We start from the raw sequence: 19981 nt of genomic DNA on the forward strand, positions 1-19981 counted from the left end.
GAGAAAGTCATACTGATGGGCTTTGTAAAAATTCTTCTTGTTCGCATAAAAGTTTCCGTCATCCGAATCTGAGCTGTCTGTAGACGAGTCCTCAGTAGAACTGTCAGTCTCTGGGCAAGATTTAGCCTTCTTTGCCTTTTTCTTGCCCTTTCCGAAGCTTTGTTTCTTGCTTCGCTTTTTACCTTTTCTGTCTTCGTCGCTCGAATCTGAACAGCTAGAAGAACTGTCAGAAGAAGAAGAAGAAGAAGAAGAAGAAGAACTGGGTACTCCTTCAAATCGAACACGCTTCTTTCGTTTCTTTGCCTTGTCAAAAGTCGACTGACAACCCAAATATCCAGGAAGTCAGTGCTTTTCTTCTGCTTTTTGCCGTACTTTTTGGCTTTCTTTTGTGCGTCAAAAGCTGAGCAATCCGTGCATCAACCACCTCTTGTAATTCCTTCTCTGAGTACTGTTTGTGATCAGAAGGTTTCTTGAGAGCGGGTTTCAGGGTTGGTGTAGTGGTTTTCAGCCACTACGCATGCACTTCCTGAAAAGGAGTCTCGCTGAAACCGGCCTGTTCAATCCAAAAAGGGCAGTAGACTTTACTTCAAACCTTGATTTAGCTTTCACCCATTATTAGTCGTCTATTCTACCTGTACTTTCAAGACACAACAAAGGGGAGAGGGATACAGGCTACTAGATTGCACCTGTATGAGTAGACCTTGGCCCCTAACTTAGGCGCCCCTTTCGGTATTTCTTTATTGCTTAAAAGAGGGAATAAACGTTGTGGTTCCCTACAAGCTGCCCCGCACAAGCTCGGCTGAATTTCAACTGTTCCAACCCGATTTCGGCAACATAACTGTACTAGGACCCTTCACAGTCAGTATTCCCACGCATTGACTGACTTTCCCGACGAATACGGGCACTTTACAGAACCTGGCGAGAATCTGCAGCACGCTGAATTCTCTGTTTTCTGCCCCGAAAATGCGCCAGATCACCTATACAGCAGTCCCCTCGCGTCCCCGAACCTCCTGGGGGTATTAGGGACCGTTTAGGGCCAAAACCCTAAACCTGCAAAAATACACAGCAGGCTGTAATTTACTGTTTCGGGCTCCGTTTCGCGTGCCATTCGCATCCGTAGCAAGTCCTCGAGCTCCCGCACCTGTAGGGCTACTTGCCCTTTGAATCGGACGAGATTTCTGGCATGAAACCTCTTCGAATTCACCTGTACCTGCGGGGGATTAGCCGCTAGCTAATCTAGTACCTATGCACGAGGCTCTTGCCTCGGCAATCGCGCATGAACCCACACAACTGTACATTGGTCAAATGAAAAGCCCACTAGATGGGCATAACATACTGCCATAGGGGAGAGAGAGGGCAGTGCGTAGCGTGCAGGGCATCACTCCTGGCACCGCACTGTACATAGGAGGGAAAGCAAGCACTCCATAGCTCTTAACCTGTGACAAAATCTGAAAATGAGGCTCTTCTCCCTTCAAATTCAGCCCCACCTTCTCTTGCATGAGGAAAGTGCACCAGAATGTGCCACTTGGCACATTTACAAGCATTTTCCCGTTTCGGGGTTTCCGCCTAAAAATCTCCCAACCGGTTGCCCAGTTGACTTCACGGCAGAGTAAGAAAATGTTCCCCTTGTCATTCCGGAGGTAATGACGCAAACACATTTTCAGGTCCCAAAATAGCAGTTCCCTAAATTTTAGGAAATGCTGCCATTGTATCTTTCTAGGTCATCTGACCCTCTTTGTACACTGCAGCCACACCCAGAACTGAAATGTAGCCTCTGTAACAAAGGATTCCAGTTTGGCTAGTCAATGACCCCACTTGGCTAACCATAGTCCTTGTCCAACTTTAGTGCTCTCTTGCCCTCAGGCCTGGACTCCCTCTGGACAGTTCCACACTAGCTATGCAATGCAGGGCAGTTAGATTTCCCGAGGGGTGTTTCCAAAAAGTGAAAGTAAATAGATAATAAGAAAGAAATCAACAAAAAGGATAGATAGTAGTCACACGCTGGTGACACTCGCTCATATATTTTGCCAATTTCGGATCCTTCGCAAAACTGAGCATCATCTTTGTTGCATCGCCGATCAATTGACGACGCTTCATCTCTCTTTGCTCCGCCTGAGTAGACCGAGGTGGGCCATACTCTCTGCTGGAATCTTCGTTGTGATCACTGCCCGCATCTCCAGATGCAGAGGGAATCGACTCATCCTTACGTGAAGCCATAGGTGCCGCGGAAAAAAAAAATTTGGGGATCGGATTTCTCGTAGAAGAGAAATCGGCCGTGCTCTGATACCACTGTAAAACCATAGTTACATGGGACGGCGGGTCGGGGTCGGGAACGGGGACGGGGCGGCAAAAGTCAAGAAACGGGGACGGGGGTCGGAACGGCATTTTTTGACCTACACACATGCAACACACATAGAGCATCACTTTGACCACAAATTTACACTAATTAGACCAAATAACATGAGTGATATAGACGCAAATGTGCTTATAAAACATCGAGAAATGAGGACCAAAGGTGGCTTTTATAGCCATTGGGGTGCTTCAAAGTTCAAACATATGGCTATTGGAGAGGAACTAGCCACTAGAAATGATCAATTTTTCAAATTTTTAAAAAAGTCCCCTTCCGTCCCGGGGACGTTTTGCTTGCGTTCCGGCCTGGCAGCCCTTTTGCCGTCCATGCCCACCCGTCCCCGCCCGTCCCCGTCCCGGAATCGGGCGTCCCCCGTCCCTAGGGTCCGTCCCCTCCGTCCCCTGTAACTATGTGTAAAACAGACTTGGACACTCCAAGTCAAGAATCAATCGCGACAACACCAAATAACCACTTCAAAACAATTCACAGATCACAATAGATTTAAATTGGCCCGGCGGACTTCCGTGCCTAGAGATATTGGCCCCAGAAACTGAGACTGGCGCCCCTTTCGGTATTTCTTTATGTATTAAAATCAATGTCAGAGTACAAAGAGCGGTTAGGGTTTCACTCTCAGACTCTGCGTCCAGATGCTCTGAGAAGTGAGGCCCTCACCGCATATTTAAATGTTACAAGGGATGCCCAAGAGCAGAGCCCCAAAAGCTTGAAAGCAAAAGCAGATTCTCTCTCTCTCAATGAGAGTAAAAATAAAGCATATTCTCTCTTTATCTCTCTTCCAATTTCCTTGCAAAGCCAAAAAGCAGGGATTTGTGTCGCTCAAAAAAATATCCAAAAAAAAAAAAAAATCCACCTCCGCGATTTCCGGAAATTAGGGTTTTTTGCAAAAATTAGGGTTTGCAGGAATTTTAGGGTTTTTGGCAGAAATTAGGGTTTCTGTTGTCGGTAGCCACGTCATCACTTTGTGACAGCTTCCCCTTTGCATATCTTGACACAGAAAGGAGTCCCTTTCTCGTGGGGACTCACAGAGATGACTGTCTTTCAGACATTGAAAGAGAAATTGACTATGGGACTAGTTTTGACTTTGCCGGACTTGCAGAAGTCCTTTGAAGTATATTGTGATGCTTGTGGTCGTAGTCTGGGTGCGGTCTTAATGCAAGAAGGCCATGTCATTGCTTATGAGAGCCGATTGTTCTCGAGGCCGGAATTGACAGCACAGAATTATGAGAAAGAGCTTTTGGCGTTATCCATGCTCTTACTCAGTGGCGGCACTACCTACTCGGAGCGGATTTTACTGTCCTTACAGACCATAAGAGTTTGCGCTACTTCTTGTCACAAAAGCAGCTATCAAAAAAGCAGATGCGGTGGGCGAACATCTTGTCACAGTTTCACTTCCAAATTGTCCATGTTCAGGGACAGAAGAATTTAGTGGTAGATGCTTTGTCTCAGAAGCCGTTGGTTCTGGCTATTTCCGCGATACATCATATGAGCTTCGAGGATATGGTCGACCAGTATGCCATAGATCCAAATTTTGCAAACATTTTCACACGGATACGGGATGGGGAACAGTAGCGGGATATTCCATTCGGGATGGCTACTTGATGAGGAAAACCATGTTGTGTGTTACATAGCCGTTGAGGGAAAAGGTTATGACTGAATGCCACTCCGCCTTTTACGGGTCACCGCGGCATTGCTACCACCATGAAAGGCGTAGAGAGATACTTCTTTTGGCCGAGACTCAAGAAGCATGTGGACGAGTTTGTGTACAGTTGCTTAGTATGCTAGAAGGTCAAGTTTGACAAGCATAAAGCACAAGGATTGTTACAGCCCCTGGAAAAGTATTGCAATGGATTTGAATTTTGATCTCCCGAGAACACAGAGTGGTCACGATGGTATCTAAATTGCCATTGATAGATTTAGCAAGCAGGCTCATTTCATTCCAGTGAAGAATACAGTCAAGACGGCATTTTTGTGGCCCAGATTTTCAGATTACATGGCATGCCTAAGACGATTGTCATCGACATGGACCCCAGATTCACGAGTTTGTTTTGGAAGGCAATTTGGGAGAACATTGGCACGCGGTTGCAGTTCTCGTCATCTTTCCACCCGCAAACTGACGGGCAATCTGAGATTGCCAATTTAGTGGTTTTAGATTTATTGAAGTCTTATATCTCGGATCAGAAGACTCAATGGGAAAAGTATCTACCTTTGGTGGAATTTGCCTACAATAACACGATACACTCTTCGACGGGGAAGGCGCCATTTGAGATTGTTGAAGGTGTTGCGAAGGTTCCACCCTTCCTAAGCACGAAAGATAAGATTTTTGAAGCGGATGAATACACATGCGACTTAGATACAACTTTTTCCAAAGTCCGCGAGGCTTTGCAAAAATCTCAAGAAAGACAGAAAAAGGCAGCGGATCGCCATCGTCGCGATTTGAAATTGAAGGAGGATGCTTGGGTGCTCTTACGTTTTGAGAAGGCACGCCTGAGAAAGAAAAAGGGAAAGGAGAGGCTTTTTCCAAAGCTTAGTATGAGATACTACGGACCTTTCCAGATCTCCGAAAAGATCAATGATGTCTCCTTCCCACTGAAATTGCCTGACACTTGGAGGATTCACAATGTATTTCATGTGAGTCTCTTGAAACCTTTCAAAGGTGATGTGCCTGATGATGGGGAGCCTGATGAGCAACGCGAAGTGGAGGAAAACGAGGAGATCCTTGTTCCTGGACAGATTTTGGCACATAAGGACACAAAGAATAAGGGTAAAGTAAGAAGGCGGTTCTTGGTTAAATTCAAGAACTATCATGCATTGGATGCGAAGTGGATGGAGGAGGACCTAGCAGATACTCCTCAGATTGTGAACCTTTACATTGAAGCTTTTGGTTTAGCATAGTCTATTCCAAATGGAACCCAGAATTCAGCTTGGCCGCAGATATGGTGCAGTGGGATGCACAAGAGGGGGATTACTCCGCTCCTTTGTCAACAGATGCCTTGATTTTTAGAATACTAGAGTCACTGATGTCTCTTTGAGCTTCAGGCATACTGAGAGCTGACAGTATTCTACTGTATGACTTTATGAAATGGAATTCCTGAATATGAAATTGATTTGTTCTTGACTTGTTTTTAAGTGCAGCAATTGATAGACGAAATGACTGCAGCATTTTGGTCTAAATGATCTCGAATAGACATGCTTGCAATAGGGGTTAGTCAATTGGGCATCTGTGAGATTCTTGAGTGGATCTAGATGTGATTGCTAACTGCATTGCCGATAAATCATGGTCTAAGATCCGAATGAATGTTGAATGTCATGTGATGTCCTGTGATGTGACTGTTGATTGGTACATGTGCTAGATGTGTGTTCCTAGTGCGTAGGTACTAACAGTCAGTGTCTGCTAAGACAGTTTATGGCTTCTGACTGTTTTGCAGGCATAATCGAGGGCGATTACAATGCTTTCAAGAGGGGGTATGTCACAAACTGGTGACATGGCTGCCCAGCGCACACGCACACACCCCTGGTACACACACATTTGCTACAAACTACCGGAAATCACGTTGAAGGCTGACGTGGAAGCAGCGTACGGAAAGCACTGCAGTTTGCGTTAGCGCTGGGAAAAGCTTATGCTGGGAAAAAAACTTATGCAAACTTTGAAAGATGCTTTATTGAACGCAAAAGATAGAGAGAGTTAGAGCTTTAATTTATTGAAAAGCTTGCTGCCAAAGAATGGCTTGAGAGATTTTAAAAAAAAGATGGAATCTGCTTGATTTTACTAAGCTTTTGAGTTTACCAACTTTTGGGGCTCTGCTTTTGGCATCCCTTGTACTTTTAAATATGTGAGCAGGCCTCTCACAACTCAGAGCATCTGGTCGTAGAGTCTGAGTGTGAGCGCCTGCCCACACTCTTGTACTTTGAACACATTTAATACAAAAAGAAATAGCGAAAGGGGCGCCAGTCTTTGGGGCCAATATCTCTAGGCACGGAACTCCACTGGGCCAGTGTCGAATCAATTGAGAACTATGAACTGTTTGAAGTAATTATTTGTGGTGTCGTGGTAGATTCTTGACTTGGAGTATCCAAGTCTGATACAGCTACCCGCCAATCTATAGAAGTCTCTACATTATTGAAATCTCCCCTGCAATCCATGAATCCACAATAAGCAATACATCCCCAATTTGCTCCCAAAACTCAACCCTCTCAAGAGTTGAAGTGGGAGCATAGATACGCATGACTCCTACCAAAGAATCATCAATCGCAATAGAAATCCACATAGCTCTACCTTGTACCAACGTACCATGACCGCAGACACAATGCCTCCAATGTGATTCCACAAAAATGCATACACCACTACTAGGATAATGTTGTCCAAGTGCAGTCTCCGCAAAAATCTGTGATGTCCCAAGTAACAACTTACCACATCTACGGTAGTTATCCAAGCATAGCTTGTGCTCTTGCATAAGAAGAAAATCCACATCACAATCTACATGAGAGTGCAAGTCTCTACGAAGAAAGTTCTGTCTTGGACCATTCACAGCAAACCTCGAATGGTAAACAATAACAGCCCTCTGTGTGTAACCACCGAACAACTCCTATACCAAGAACCATAGTACTCTAAAGAGCAGCGCAATGTACCAACAATTGTGAATTCTGACCATACTCGCATGGTGTGAGAAATGTGTGTTATATGCTCCACAAAAAAATCCAATGGTAAACAATAACAACCCTCTGCGTGTAACCACCAAATAACTCCTATATTTTGTGCCAGCTTCTCCATGGCAAGGCATGGACAAATGCAGCCTACCAAGTATGCATGGCCTACAAAGTACGGTGAGCAACAAAATTCATGGAGGCCTCGATCCAAGTCTCTGTACCAGTAAAAGGTGAAGAGAAAACGCATCAACAAAGGACCTCAGCAATCGCCGCTGTGCTCAACTCGTGAGAACTGCGAAGTTAGCGGAGCACTATCCGTGAAAGAATGCAGAACATCGAGAGGTGGTGGAGCAGACAAAAGAGGTGGCGAGGGTGCAAGGGCGACATGTGTAGGGGGTGGTGAGTGTGGGTGGAGTCAAATGGTGGTGGTGCTGGATCATGAGAGGGAGAAGGTGGAAGAGGGAGAGGTGCTGGTGAAGATGGTAAAGCAGGAAAGTCTGTCTCCATGGCAAAGATGGCACTATAGAATGCCTAGGAACCCTAAGGGTGTACCCTTTTAATCGTTTCACTGAATAAGACCTTTTATTGCTTTATTTGATGTAACGAAAGCCAAAACCAATCGAAGGGAGTGATGATCCAATAGCTAAATGCCTCATTAATATAAAATTGTGCAGCATTTTTTCACGCATGGACGACAAAAACTCTCACAATACACACCACCAACACTTGAAGCATAAAGGACTAAATTTCATTCTAAACAACCAAAAGCTACCAACAAAAGATCACATCCAACCTCGTCCTTCAGTATGCTTCTCATGGTCTAGGAGTAGAACCCGATAACGATCTCCTCCTCCAGAGATGCGTCTTTGTGACAGTTTCCCCATTTCCCCTCCTACGATAAAAAAAAGAAATACACAAAGAAAGTGTCATTTAGTAAGACTTGGCCATTTGCCACTTATTGATAAATCAATTGCCTTATTTACATTGAACTTGATGTTGGCTACCCATCACGAGTTAGCCAAGGATAATTTCCCAAAAGTACATCTTACCAAAGGTCACAGGAAAAATAACAGATTAAGAAAATAGAGAAAAAATATTGCATCACTGATTTCCAAGTTCAAAAGAACAGCTATGGCGATAGAACAAAAACTCAAACAAATGAATTCATAGAACAAACAAATAGACCTATAAAATGCTTATGTGATGGAACAAACGACTATTAAATAGCCACTACAGCAGACCCGTCTGTTCTTCATAAAGGCAGAAAGATCTGAAGTTCTAAATCCTGAGAAAAAATTGCCTCTCTGAACACAATCAAGAGACCCTGCATATACCTAATGAAAGTAACAGCTCATCTCAATGGAATTCCTCATTCATTTGCACAAGCCTTACTTTAAAGTCATTCTTACCAAGGACTTTAGACAAAAGGGCAAATTATGAACAACAAGATTCCCTTTCACAACAATCCGCATGCATAGGTGCAAGTTTACTTAAATTGAATTCTTATCTGATTCCATGGCCAGTAGTGTGTTGATGATCGATAATATTTCATATGATCAATGCGTATTCATCACAAGGGACCACTAACTGACTACATAGAGAAAGTAAAACTCTTCATTCAACAAAAAACAGACAAAGTTTCATTACTTTGATATGTGAACTCCTCTAAAATCCTCTATTACCGAGACTCGAATAACTTCATTGCTGAAATTTATTCATAAGCCTAAGACTGTTACCCTTGCACAAAACTTCAAACCAAGAACAACTCATCATTTCCTCCTCGGATGTGCTATAGGCATGCCTATGTGATTGAGAGTGTGTTCACGCACCCTAGCAAAGTGGCCTTGTTTGTGGGTTTGCCACCCATCTAGGTCAGCACCCCTCTTGCTTAGGACGGTGACCCTCATGCATGCCTTGGATGCGTAATAGACATGCCTATGTGAGGGGTGTGTCTGTGTGCACAATGGCTCTGTGTGTCATGTACCAATGCTCCCACTTCAAGACCAAGGTATTTAGTAGATACTACAGCCTAGGGAATTTCATACTGGTGCCTTCGTGAGCATGTTCACAAGAGCTGCATGTCCTTATAAGTCCATCAAATTAGGTTTGCAAATTGAAAACCCTCTATACATAGATGATTTGTACAAGGAGTTGATGAGTGTCACTACAAATTGGTGGGCATCTAGCAGCATTAACATGTAGCCTAGGATGGGTCCAAGTCATGTCTCTAGTCTCATGCCATGCCACTCCGTTGAGGTACTCGAGAGATATGTATTCATTATGGATTGATAGAAAGGTGCACACATCTCGGAGTTTGACACGTCAAAGAGGACTGATATAGAGGCAATTATATCAAGTACTTGTTAAAAAAGAGACCTTGGAGCAATGTTAGCAATAAGTGGAGACTTGGAGGCACTCTAGCATTTTGGGAGTAGGGGCACTTCATCTGCATTCTCTAACATTGTTCAGCAGCCTCGTCAACCCCAGCTACCTATTGCCTCTACTCTCCACCTGCAACTTGGCTTCCATAGCCTGGACCCCCTACCGTTGGCTGGTCGCCCATCCTAAGGATCATTTCTAGCCCCTCCTATCGTCTATTGAAAGGATACACAGGCCATCCCATTAGCACTACATTGTTGGCTGATTTGGAGCAGCATGTCAGAGAATTGGGACTAAGGTGCAGCGGAAATTATAGATTAACTAGAGTAATCGATCAATGGTGTAACATTGAGCATATTCAAGCATGACAATTGCAGAGCATGCATGAACTAGATTCGATCACGCATAACACACATGTACTGAAACTGTAAGAGAGGGCCGGACTTTTTGGAGCCGAACCCCCCTCCGAAAGGACTTTGTATTAATAAATTCTTTTTCTTCAGAAAAGCTTTTGATCAATACAACTGACTAATCGCACCTTTGTCTGCACAAATTGAAGAGATGAAAGCTCTAAAATTTGGCAGAGTCTGCCATTATAATTTTCACCTAAAACACCTTGTTGAACCAATCCCAAAGCCCTAAAGTTTAAAAACCTCGCAGGTGATAAGATCTGTAGAGATTAAGCAAGAATCAGGTTGGAAAGAAGATATGTAAGCATTAAGAAGTAGTAACCTGCATAGTTAAATAGTATAAACTTGAGCAACCATAGCTATAGAGACCTGTGTGTGTGTGTGTGTGTGTGAGAGAGAGAGAGAGAGAGAGAGGAGATGATGAGCCTTGAGGAGAGCATGGAGAGCTTCTTTTGGCTGAGGATGAGCCTTGAGGAGATGATGAGCCCTGCAAAAAAACACAAAAAACTCTCTCTTGCGATCCTCAAATGAAAAAACTATGAACTACAAAGTTGTTCATCTCGGCGTTTCCAATAAGCAGCACGGGCCCTTTTCATGAAAACGCTTTTTTCTGAGTTATTTCAAAAGTACTCATTCTAAGTTCTGAAAAAGCAGTTTTCTATTTTTAAGAGCCACTCCTCTCACCTTATCTTTTGCATGGGAGGCTTGTGGACCACATCCCTTATCTCCACATAGCTTTAGATTGGTAAATGTGGATGATAACACCTTGGCTCTCATTCCCACCTTTTGATTATCTTTTTTACTTTCGGAGGCTTTCGGGATCTGTTTTGGACTCTTTTGGACTCGTTAATATCCCATCTTCGCCCCATAAGATCCCGATTGAATCCTTATCGAATTCCGTTGGCACTTGTGAAGAATGTATTCAAATTTTGAAACTCTTTAGTTCACAAACACATTCCTTTGCCCTTTGTACATAATTGGCATTTTCTCTCACTAGAATGGCCAATTCTAGCAAGAGAAAATTCATTTAAGTAAATCAAAAACGAAAAGTGGTGACTTTCTCATTCTCAGCCCATCGGCAGATCCTAGATTCCTCCCTGTTCAACACTTGTTTATTTGTTGTGGCCTCAACCAGCAACAAATTGTGTGGCTGCTAAAGACAAAATGCTTGTCCGATTCCAGCTCTCATAATGCTTACACCAACCACGTCCTCATCATTGTAACCATGAAGTTTTGAAACATTTCATATAAAACGAGTTTTGAAATAGTTTCACTAGTTTATGGAACGTCAATTATTAAAAAAATTCTGTGTCAAGCCATAAATATGGCTTTACACTCATCGCACGTGTACACACAAATCAACCAAAAAAGACTAGCAGATTGAAAACTCACTTTGAAGTTGAAAATTTCGATCACAGTAACGCGAACAAGAAAACATTCACCTTTGAGACATTCAAGAGACGTTTCGAAACATTTGAAATGCTTAAGGGAGAGAATACACCTCTTTGATTTAGTCCACCTATTCTTGCGAAGACTAACCATATCAATCCTTGAACATTAAGATTAGATGATAAAAGCATATACAGCCCAAGGTGCTGCCATTGTTCCCTTTATGTAATCGACATCACAAAGTCTCGCCACATTTTGGCAACCCCAATCATGTGATCGCAATGCAAGACAAAATGACTTCCCCTCCATTTACAGCCATCAGGATCGTGCCAATAGGCTCGCTGCAAATTTTGCACACGACACAAGCAAGCCAGGACATGCATCACTGTCACAACTCCATTGCTAACATTGCAGCAATGCACTTATCCAAATAGGTTGGCAAAATGAATCTGAATAAGAATGCAGGAAATTTACAGGTGGACAGAAACACCTCTCTCTCTCTCTCTCTCTCTCTCTCTCTCTCTCTCTCTCTCTCTCTACCTTCTTCCACGCTTGGTTCTTGACCAGTTTGAGATTGATCAAGGCCAGGTCTTTCCAAGACTCCAGCTCCACCTGTTCTCCCCAGGCGGGCCTGCACCAAACTGGTTCTACAAGAGGAGGCTCCATTGCTCTGTTGATGAGAGAAAAGTGGGGAAGCAGGAAGGGAAATCCTGCGCGCGCACCTCTCACTCTGAGGAAGGGGTGGTGAGGTCGTGAAGGGCGCTACGTAGCAAGTGGTGCTACTAATTTTCATCAAAGCCATTGCTGTGAGAGCAAAAGAGGAGCATGCACGTTCACTCTCTCCTTAAATAGGTATCATTACATCCACCAATTATTTGTCACAGCAGCCCTTTCCTCGTGTTCCCGAAAATGGCACATCTCAACTCAATTCAGGATCTACAATATTGCCCCACTGCTTCCCCTGTAAACACATGGCGCTTCGTATTCGCGACATTTTCGATAGTTTATTTGCGATCAGTGTGACCATCTCATCCGATCGCAATCTCTCGTATCAATGCAAGATCTCTCCTAGAGAGGGATTGTAGACCAGTGTTTTGGAAAAGTTTGCCTTAGCTTAGCCTTGAGCCGAATGAAAAATCAAAGCAACCACTTGAAGGGAGGGGAAGAAGGAGAAAATCCGCATGAAAAATCTAAGAAAATAGAGTATAATTGTAAAAAATACCGACAATTTTGAAAAATTTCCTCTTTGAATCTACCCCAAAGGGAGTTTTGTATGTTTGTGAAATTGATTTTTCCCGAACAGTGTTGTAGACCCCCTCCTACTAATGGCACACCCTCCTAGAGAGGGGTGTGGCATTCAGTATCTAGGTTGCCCTTTAGAACAAAAGGGAAAATATGTTGCTCTTGTTTTCACGGTCCATTGGAATTATCATTCTTATTTTGAAATATTTGACATTTGGCCTATCACTTTTTGTTGACCTGTAAGGAACAAATCTATGTTGTGTCTCACTACCCCTTTGAACTCCAATTTGCTCAACACTTTTGTAATGTGTATGTAATCATTGTTTCTAGAGTAAAAACAATTCAGATTGAAAGATTTTCTTGATTGTTCTCTTCTTGGTACTCTTTTCCTTTACGTGTATGTTGTTTGGCCATGCAACATGTAGTTTTTGTCAATTCATCAAGGCCCAAGGTACTTGTGCTTAAGCTTTTTGCGCTCATGGAGTGGCCCAATTATTGTATCATGAAGAAGGATGAGCTTCTTATGTTGCCTGTAACATGCAAGTTACAATGTCTTTGAAAGTCTTTTGCAACCTGCAAGGACCTTCATGGCAACCTTCTTCACCATAGTCGTCAAGGTTTCTTCTTCTCTCTTCAAAGGATTTTCTATAAGAGCAAGACTCTCTCTCTCTCTCTCTCTCTCTCTCTCTCTCTCTCTCTCTCTCTCTCTCTCTCTCTCTCTCTCTCTCTCTCTGTGCGTGCACATGCTCGATAAACAATGCATAAAAATGGCTAATTGAACATTCTTTGATACATGTAACATACATGTTTTCTACAACATATTTATAGGTGCATGTCATATCATTTGGATGGTAATAAAGATGATCTTGTATGGTTTGATGAATGATCACAAATTTGTCTACATAAACTCGGTATTCAGGTTGCTCATGTGTTGACTCTCTTCATGTTTGTTATGCGTTCCATGTACAAACAAGGAATCATGCTTAATGCTACTTGTGTGGATGCACATATACTCTTCTATAATTGTTTCTTGAAGTATACATGCCTATGTTGGAAATAAAAAATGATCGATTTCAAGCAGAAAGCTCAACCAGGCTTATTTATCTTGAGAGCATTCAGAGTGTGAAACCTAGTACTGTTTTCGATTTCAAATAATCCATTTATAACAACCATTGCATGCTCATTTGTACCAAAACACAAATATTGATAAAAACAAAGCATTAAAATATTGACATTGTATAAAGCGTTGGATCGATGAGGTTGTTCTCCCCCCAAAAGGGCTTTATATTTTAACTACAAACAAGGAGATTCATATGGTGAGTGCTTCTATGATGCATGTTAGTTTTTAAAAGTTAAGAACTTTATGGCCTAGTAGCCTTAAAATAATTCGAAAGGGCTGGTCTAAGGCCATACTCTCAAGGACTCCAATCTGTTAGAGCTAAGAATCCCTACAAAGAGAGGCAGAGAGGCTATGAGCAATCATAACAGTATGGCAATAGAAAAATTCTCTTCTTGGATTAAAAAACCAAGGATCTTGTCTACTATAATAGTTACTAGAGCGGAGATGTAGCGAAAAAGTAGCAACCGTTGGGATTCAGGCCAACTGGCCGGACATCCCACTTACTACTAACCCGTCTACTAACATGACCATTATACACTTATTCTTTAACATAACAGTATAAGGAGCTGCAAACAGGATAACGTTGATGTGGGCTCCACCCAAAGCAGGTCTCTCTCTCTCTCTCTCTGCTCTCGCACTTGCACTCGCACTCGCACACGCTTCCCGTGGCACCTTCAACTGGTATCAGACCAGGGTTTGTGCTTGCCATCTTCACGTCCGCACGCACGCACTTTTAAAAGTGCAAACAGGTTTTCGATTTTGGCATCGGCAAATTCAGCATTCCAAGAGCGTTTCCATTAGGTGTCCTGAGGTTTTAGCCCCCTTTCGAAGTTGTTCGAGCAGTCGAAAGCTTCATCCAAGCTACACTTCAGGAGTTGTATTTTTCAACTCACTTTTGGCTACAGCTACAACTACAGGTACAGGACATAGGTGTAGGTTGTTCAGAGACTATTTTGGGATGGTATATAGCCGCTTTATGGCTATTATGTGCTATTGAGATGGTGTTTATGGGCTGATTAGGAGCACTTTTCGGCATCGACATTGTCTCGGGTTTTTCAGGCATCCATCTCCTCACAGGTTATTGCATACATACAGGGCATCCAGGTTTCTTATAGGTTGAAATGTTTAGCATCAGCACAGATTTCAGTGGGAGTATTTGATGCGGATATGCATTGTTTTGGCACTTTTGATAGTGCTTGAGCTCTTTTGAGAGCGGTTTTACTCCCCGCAGGGATTTGTCTACTGCTTACATATTTTGTTTGGCGCCTGTTTGAGCGCATATACTGCACCTTGCAGTATTGTTGACAGTGGATGTAGGTTGAGTTGCAAAAACTGCCATTTGTACCTTTTGTGGAGCCGATTTGGCTTGTTTCTGGCAATCCCGACAGTTTCTGAGACTCGGTTCGGAGGCCCTTTCTGAGACTTGTGGGCTGGTTTCTTGTCTGCATAACCTTTTGTGAGGGTCGATAGCGTGAGATTTTCTTGAGCTGCGGGATTCTTGAATATTGAGATCCTTTCAGTGATACAGGTTGTTGGAGTACCCCTTTTTCGTGGCCTTGCCATAGGACATGTATAGAGAGGGCTAGGTGCATTTGATGCCGTGTTGGTAGTCTTGGGTCAGCTTTTGACTTTTTATGCACAGTTGATGGTTGATGCGCATGTCTTATGCTTTGAGAGCATTACTTTTTATGTGTTATTGATCTCTTGTGACAGTTTTGGATTGAGATTCTATCAGTTTTTCTAGGGAAACTGTGCCGAATTTTTCCAGAATTACCAGTGTTTATCGCCATATTATCTTTAGCTTGCAGCCATGTCATCTAGTGGTGAAAAGGATATTTATAATATCCGGAAATTTGATGGAACGAATTTTGCTATCTGGAAAGAGCAGATTCAAGATGTTCTTATACAAAAAGGCCAGTTGGATCCTATCATGGAGCGCCCAGAGGGCGAGTATACAGATGTTGAGTGGGAGAAACTTGATGCTAAGGCCAAATCTACCCTCCCTTTGCATTTGGCCGAATCTATGTACTTTACTTTAGTTGGAGAAAGGACTGCTAGAGATGTATGGGATAAGTTGTGTTCCAGTTATGAGAACAAAAGTGCCACTAATAAGGTTTTCTTGATGAAGAAGCTGTTTGACCTTTGTATGAAGGAAGAGGGCACTATTTCTACTCACATTAATTAGTTCAATATCATTTTCACTCAGTTGACCACTCAGGGTTTGGTCTTCAATGAGGAAATCAAATGTATCTTCTTGCTATGCAGTTTACCCTCGTCTTGGGATACGTTCTATACTGCGATTAGCAACTCAGCACCTGGTACCGGTCTAGTGTACAATGACATCCTTGGGAGTCTGTTTACCGTGGAGATTCGCAAGAAATTTATCGAAGGCAAGAAGGATGGTGATGTGTATGTTGCTAGTGATAGACAGAGGGGTCGCACTCAAAGTCGTGCCAAAAGCAAGGAACGTGGGGACTCACGCAATAAGTCTCGGGTTCTATGCGTAATGTCGAGTGCTATCACTGCCATAAAAAAGGGCATGTGAAGAAGGATTGCAGGAAATGGCAGCAAAGCAAAAAGGATAAACAATCCGGTGAAACTTCTAAGTCTGATGATTCAAACAAGGGCAAAGCAAAGTTAGAGGAGATCAATGTGCTAGAGTCTTCAAATGCTCCTATTGTAGAGACTCTTCCAGCGGTTGTTATGCCACTTACCTCTAACGTATTGGTCTTCACAGCAGATCTACCTGTCGAGGCTCTTGTTATAGAAGATGCGTAGTATGCACAGAATTGGATAGTAGATTATGGTGCGAGTTTCCATGTGACACCACATAGAGAGTGGTTCTCTACTTATTCTCACTCTTGTGGCAAAGTGAGACTTGATGATGCTTATGAACTAGACATTGAGGGTGTCAGAAACGTCAAATTGCATCTAAGGAATGGCACGCACTTTACTTTATGTAATGTCAGGCATGTGCTCAAGTTGACTAAAAGCTTGATTTCTGTTGGTCATCTTGATGATTTGGGCTACAACACCACATTTGGCAATGGTTCGTGGATAGTACGCAAAGGTAATCTTGTTGTACTCAGACGTCAGAAGCATGGTACCTTGTATTCCAAGCATGTCTCAAATGTTGGTCATGATTAAATATTTATAGCCGAGCTGCCGTCTAGTGAGTTGTGGCATTGCCGGCTAGGTCATATTAGCCAAAAAGGAATGAGAACTCTGACTCGTTTTGGCTACTTACATGTCTTGTCTTATGTTGACTTTCCTATTTGTGAGCATTGTATCTATGGAAAACATACTAGGTCCGTGCACTTACTATTGGGTCAAAAGTGAGTTGAACCTCTAGATTTAGTGCATAGTGATGTTTATGGTCCTATGTCAACCAAATCTCTAGGGGGGGCAGCTATTTTGTGACATTCATAGATGACTCTACTCGAAAGGTGTGGGCATATCCTTTGAAACATAAGGATCAAGTTCTCCTTGTGTTCTATAAATTTTTAGCATTTGTTGAGAATCAGTCTGGCAAGAAACTCAAGAGGTTGCGGACTGACAACGGTGGAGAGTATGTCTCCAAGGAGTTTGACAATTTCTGTGCTAAAAGGGGGATTAAAAGGCAGTTTACTGCACCATACACACCAACTCAGAATGGAGTTGTTGAGCGCATGAATCGTACGATTCAGGAAAGAGTCACAACCATGCTTTCTAGGGCAAATCTCACACAAGGCTTTTGGACAGAAGCCGTCTTGACCGCAGTGCACATTATAAATCGTTCGCCTAGTACACCATTGAATTATGAGATTCCAGAAGAGTTATGGTCTAAACGTAAGCCCCACTATGACCATCTACGTATTTTTGGTTGTGAAGCTTATGCTCGCGTGCCTAAACAACTTCGACAGAAGTTAGAGCCAAAGTCACACAAATGTATTTTCATTGGATATGGTGCAAATGGAGAGATGGGATATCATCTCTAGCACCCAGAATCTCATCGAGTCATCCGTAGTTCAGATGTGATCTTCAATGAGTCAAAGATGCACAAACAACCTATCAAGGAAATAGAGATTCGGAGAGTCACTTTTGAGGATGTTGCCTCGAAGACAGTGAAATCAACTCAACGGGCTAGTGATGTACCTTCCACTAGCAATGCTCCAGAGGGAACGGATAGCAATGGTCAAGGAGTGAGACAGTCTACTAGAGTCTCTCGTCCACCTGCGCGTTTCGAGCCAGGTCTTGATTACATCATGTTGATCGATTGCGGTGAGCCAAGCTGCTACCAAGAAGCCATGATGACGGATGATGTGGTGAAGTGGGAGCAGGCTATGGAATCTGAGTATAACTCGATTCTAGCTAATGACACTTGGGACTTGGTAGAACTGCCAAATGATGCAAAAGCTTTACCTTGCAAATGGGTTTACAAGAAGAAATTTACCTCAGGTGATCCAAATTCAAAGTAGAAGGCTAGACTTGTAGCCAAAGGGTTCAAATAGCAAAAGGGAGTTGATTTTGATGAAATCTTCTCGCCTGTGGTCAAGATGACAACGCTTAGAACCGCACTTGGTCTTGTAGCGATTGAGGACATGGAACTTGTCCAAATGGATGTGAAGACAACATTTCTTCACGGGGATTTCAATGAGGATGTTTACATGCGGCAGCCTGAAGGGTTTGTTCAGGAGAATGCATCTCGTGAGGAGCTAGTATGTAAGCTCAAAAAGGCACTTTATGGCTTAAAGCAGGGTTCAAGGCAGTGGTATCATAAATTTGATGCATGCATGAGGTCTCAAGGATATAAAAGGAGCGAAGAGGATCACTCCTTGTACACAAGAAAGCTAGATGATGGCTCAATGATCATTCTAGTTTTGTATGTTGAGGACATGCTTAAAGCTAGGAAATCCATTGCGGAAATTGCCAACTTGAAGAAAACACTTAGCAATGATTTCGCAATGAAAGATTTGGGGATGCTACACACTTTCTTGGCATGCAAATCAAAAGAGATCGCAAACGTCATATTCTTGAGTTATCTCAGGAAACATACAATGAGAAAGTTTTGCAGCGTTTCAATATGCAAGGGGGAAAACATTGAGTACCCCAATGCAGGCATTCTTGAAACTCAGCAAGGAAGATGCACCCAAATCTGATGCTGAGCGAGCTGAAATGGCTAAGGTACCATATTCTTCGGCAGTGGGCAGTCTCATGTATGCTATGGTGGCCACAAGACCAGACATTGCTTTTGCAATGGGAGTAGTGAGCCGATATATGGCAAATCTTGTCAGCAAGCATTGGGAAGCAGTGAAGCACATTCTTAGGTACCTCAAAGGTACGGTCGGCAGGTGTTTATGCTTCGGGAACAGTGATGCATCCACCGTAGGTTATGCGGATGCAGACTATGCGGGTTGTGTCGACAATAGAAGATCGACATCTGGCTATGTCTTCATATTTGCTGGAGCAGCAGTATCTTGGAGGTCATGTCTTCAAGATTGTACGTCGTCTTCCACTACAAAAGCAGAGTACATTGCATTGTTGGATGCAAGTAACGAGGCTCTATGGTTATCTCGCTTGATCAAAAATCTTGGCATTGATGAGACTCCAATGATATTGTGATAGTCAGAGTGCTCTTGCATTGGCAAGGAATCCCGTGTTTCACTCCAAATCGAAACACATTGAAGTCAGGTATCATCTTGTGAGAGATTGCTTAGCCAAAAAACTCATTGATTTGGTCAAGGTACACACTGATGACAACCCAGCAGATGCTTTAACAAAAGGCTTAGCTTTGGAGCGGTTTACACATTGGAGTGAGTTGATGGGTATAGGTTGAAGCCACTAGATTGCTTCACGGTTGAAGTCACTTGAGCTGCGTTGGCCTTCAAGTGGAGTTTGTTGGGATTCAGGCCAACTAGCCGGACATCCCACTTACTACTAACCCATCTACTAACATAACCATTATACACTTATTCTTTAATATAACGGTATAAGGAGATGCAACATGATAATGTTGATGTGCGCTCCACCCAAAGCAGGTCTCTCTCTCTCTCTTTGCTCTTGCACTTGCACTCGCACACGCTTCCTGTGGCACCTTCAGCAACCCTTGGCGAGAGATCCCAAAGGGGTGAAGATTAGCTATATGCATGCTTATGAGAGTTTAGGGAGGCTTTGTGTGTGAGTGAAAGAGTTTTAGACAAGATGGTATATTTGTCTAGCCCAAAAATACTGCTAGTTATTTTGAAGAAATTTGTGCTTGTAGCTTTATGTTGCACAATCTCTAGGCAATGTTGCCCCACTTTGATTTTGAATATGAATGCTTGTTTTAAGGTTTTCTTAATAAGTTCATCTTGATCCCAAACAAGCATGTTGAAATTTCTACTCAAACCCTTAAAATAATTCAATTATTTCATTCAAAATCTCCTTCTTCTTCTTTTTCACAACAACTTT

General features: G+C 42.9%; 1 protein-coding gene across 1 annotated transcript in view; it reads right to left on the bottom strand.

Annotated features, from left to right (window-relative positions):
• The window catches only part of LOC147465141 (ATP-dependent Clp protease adapter protein CLPS2, chloroplastic-like), a 71134-nt gene extending 59102 nt beyond the window's left edge, over positions 1-12032 (bottom strand). Inside the window, exons 1-2 of the mRNA XM_086518416.1 lie at positions 11731-12032; positions 7806-7904 (exon numbers count right to left, since the gene is read on the bottom strand). Of these exons, the coding sequence (XP_086374542.1) occupies positions 7806-7904; positions 11731-11992 (361 nt within the window). The 5' untranslated portion in view covers positions 11993-12032. The remainder of the gene's footprint in view (positions 1-7805; positions 7905-11730) is intronic.
• Positions 12033-19981: the final 7949 nt, after the last annotated feature.

The sequence above is a fragment of the Adiantum capillus-veneris genome, chromosome 1, assembly GCF_014529385.1.
Source record: "Adiantum capillus-veneris isolate H3 chromosome 1, ASM1452938v2, whole genome shotgun sequence".
Classification (NCBI taxonomy): domain Eukaryota; kingdom Viridiplantae; phylum Streptophyta; class Polypodiopsida; order Polypodiales; family Pteridaceae; genus Adiantum; species Adiantum capillus-veneris.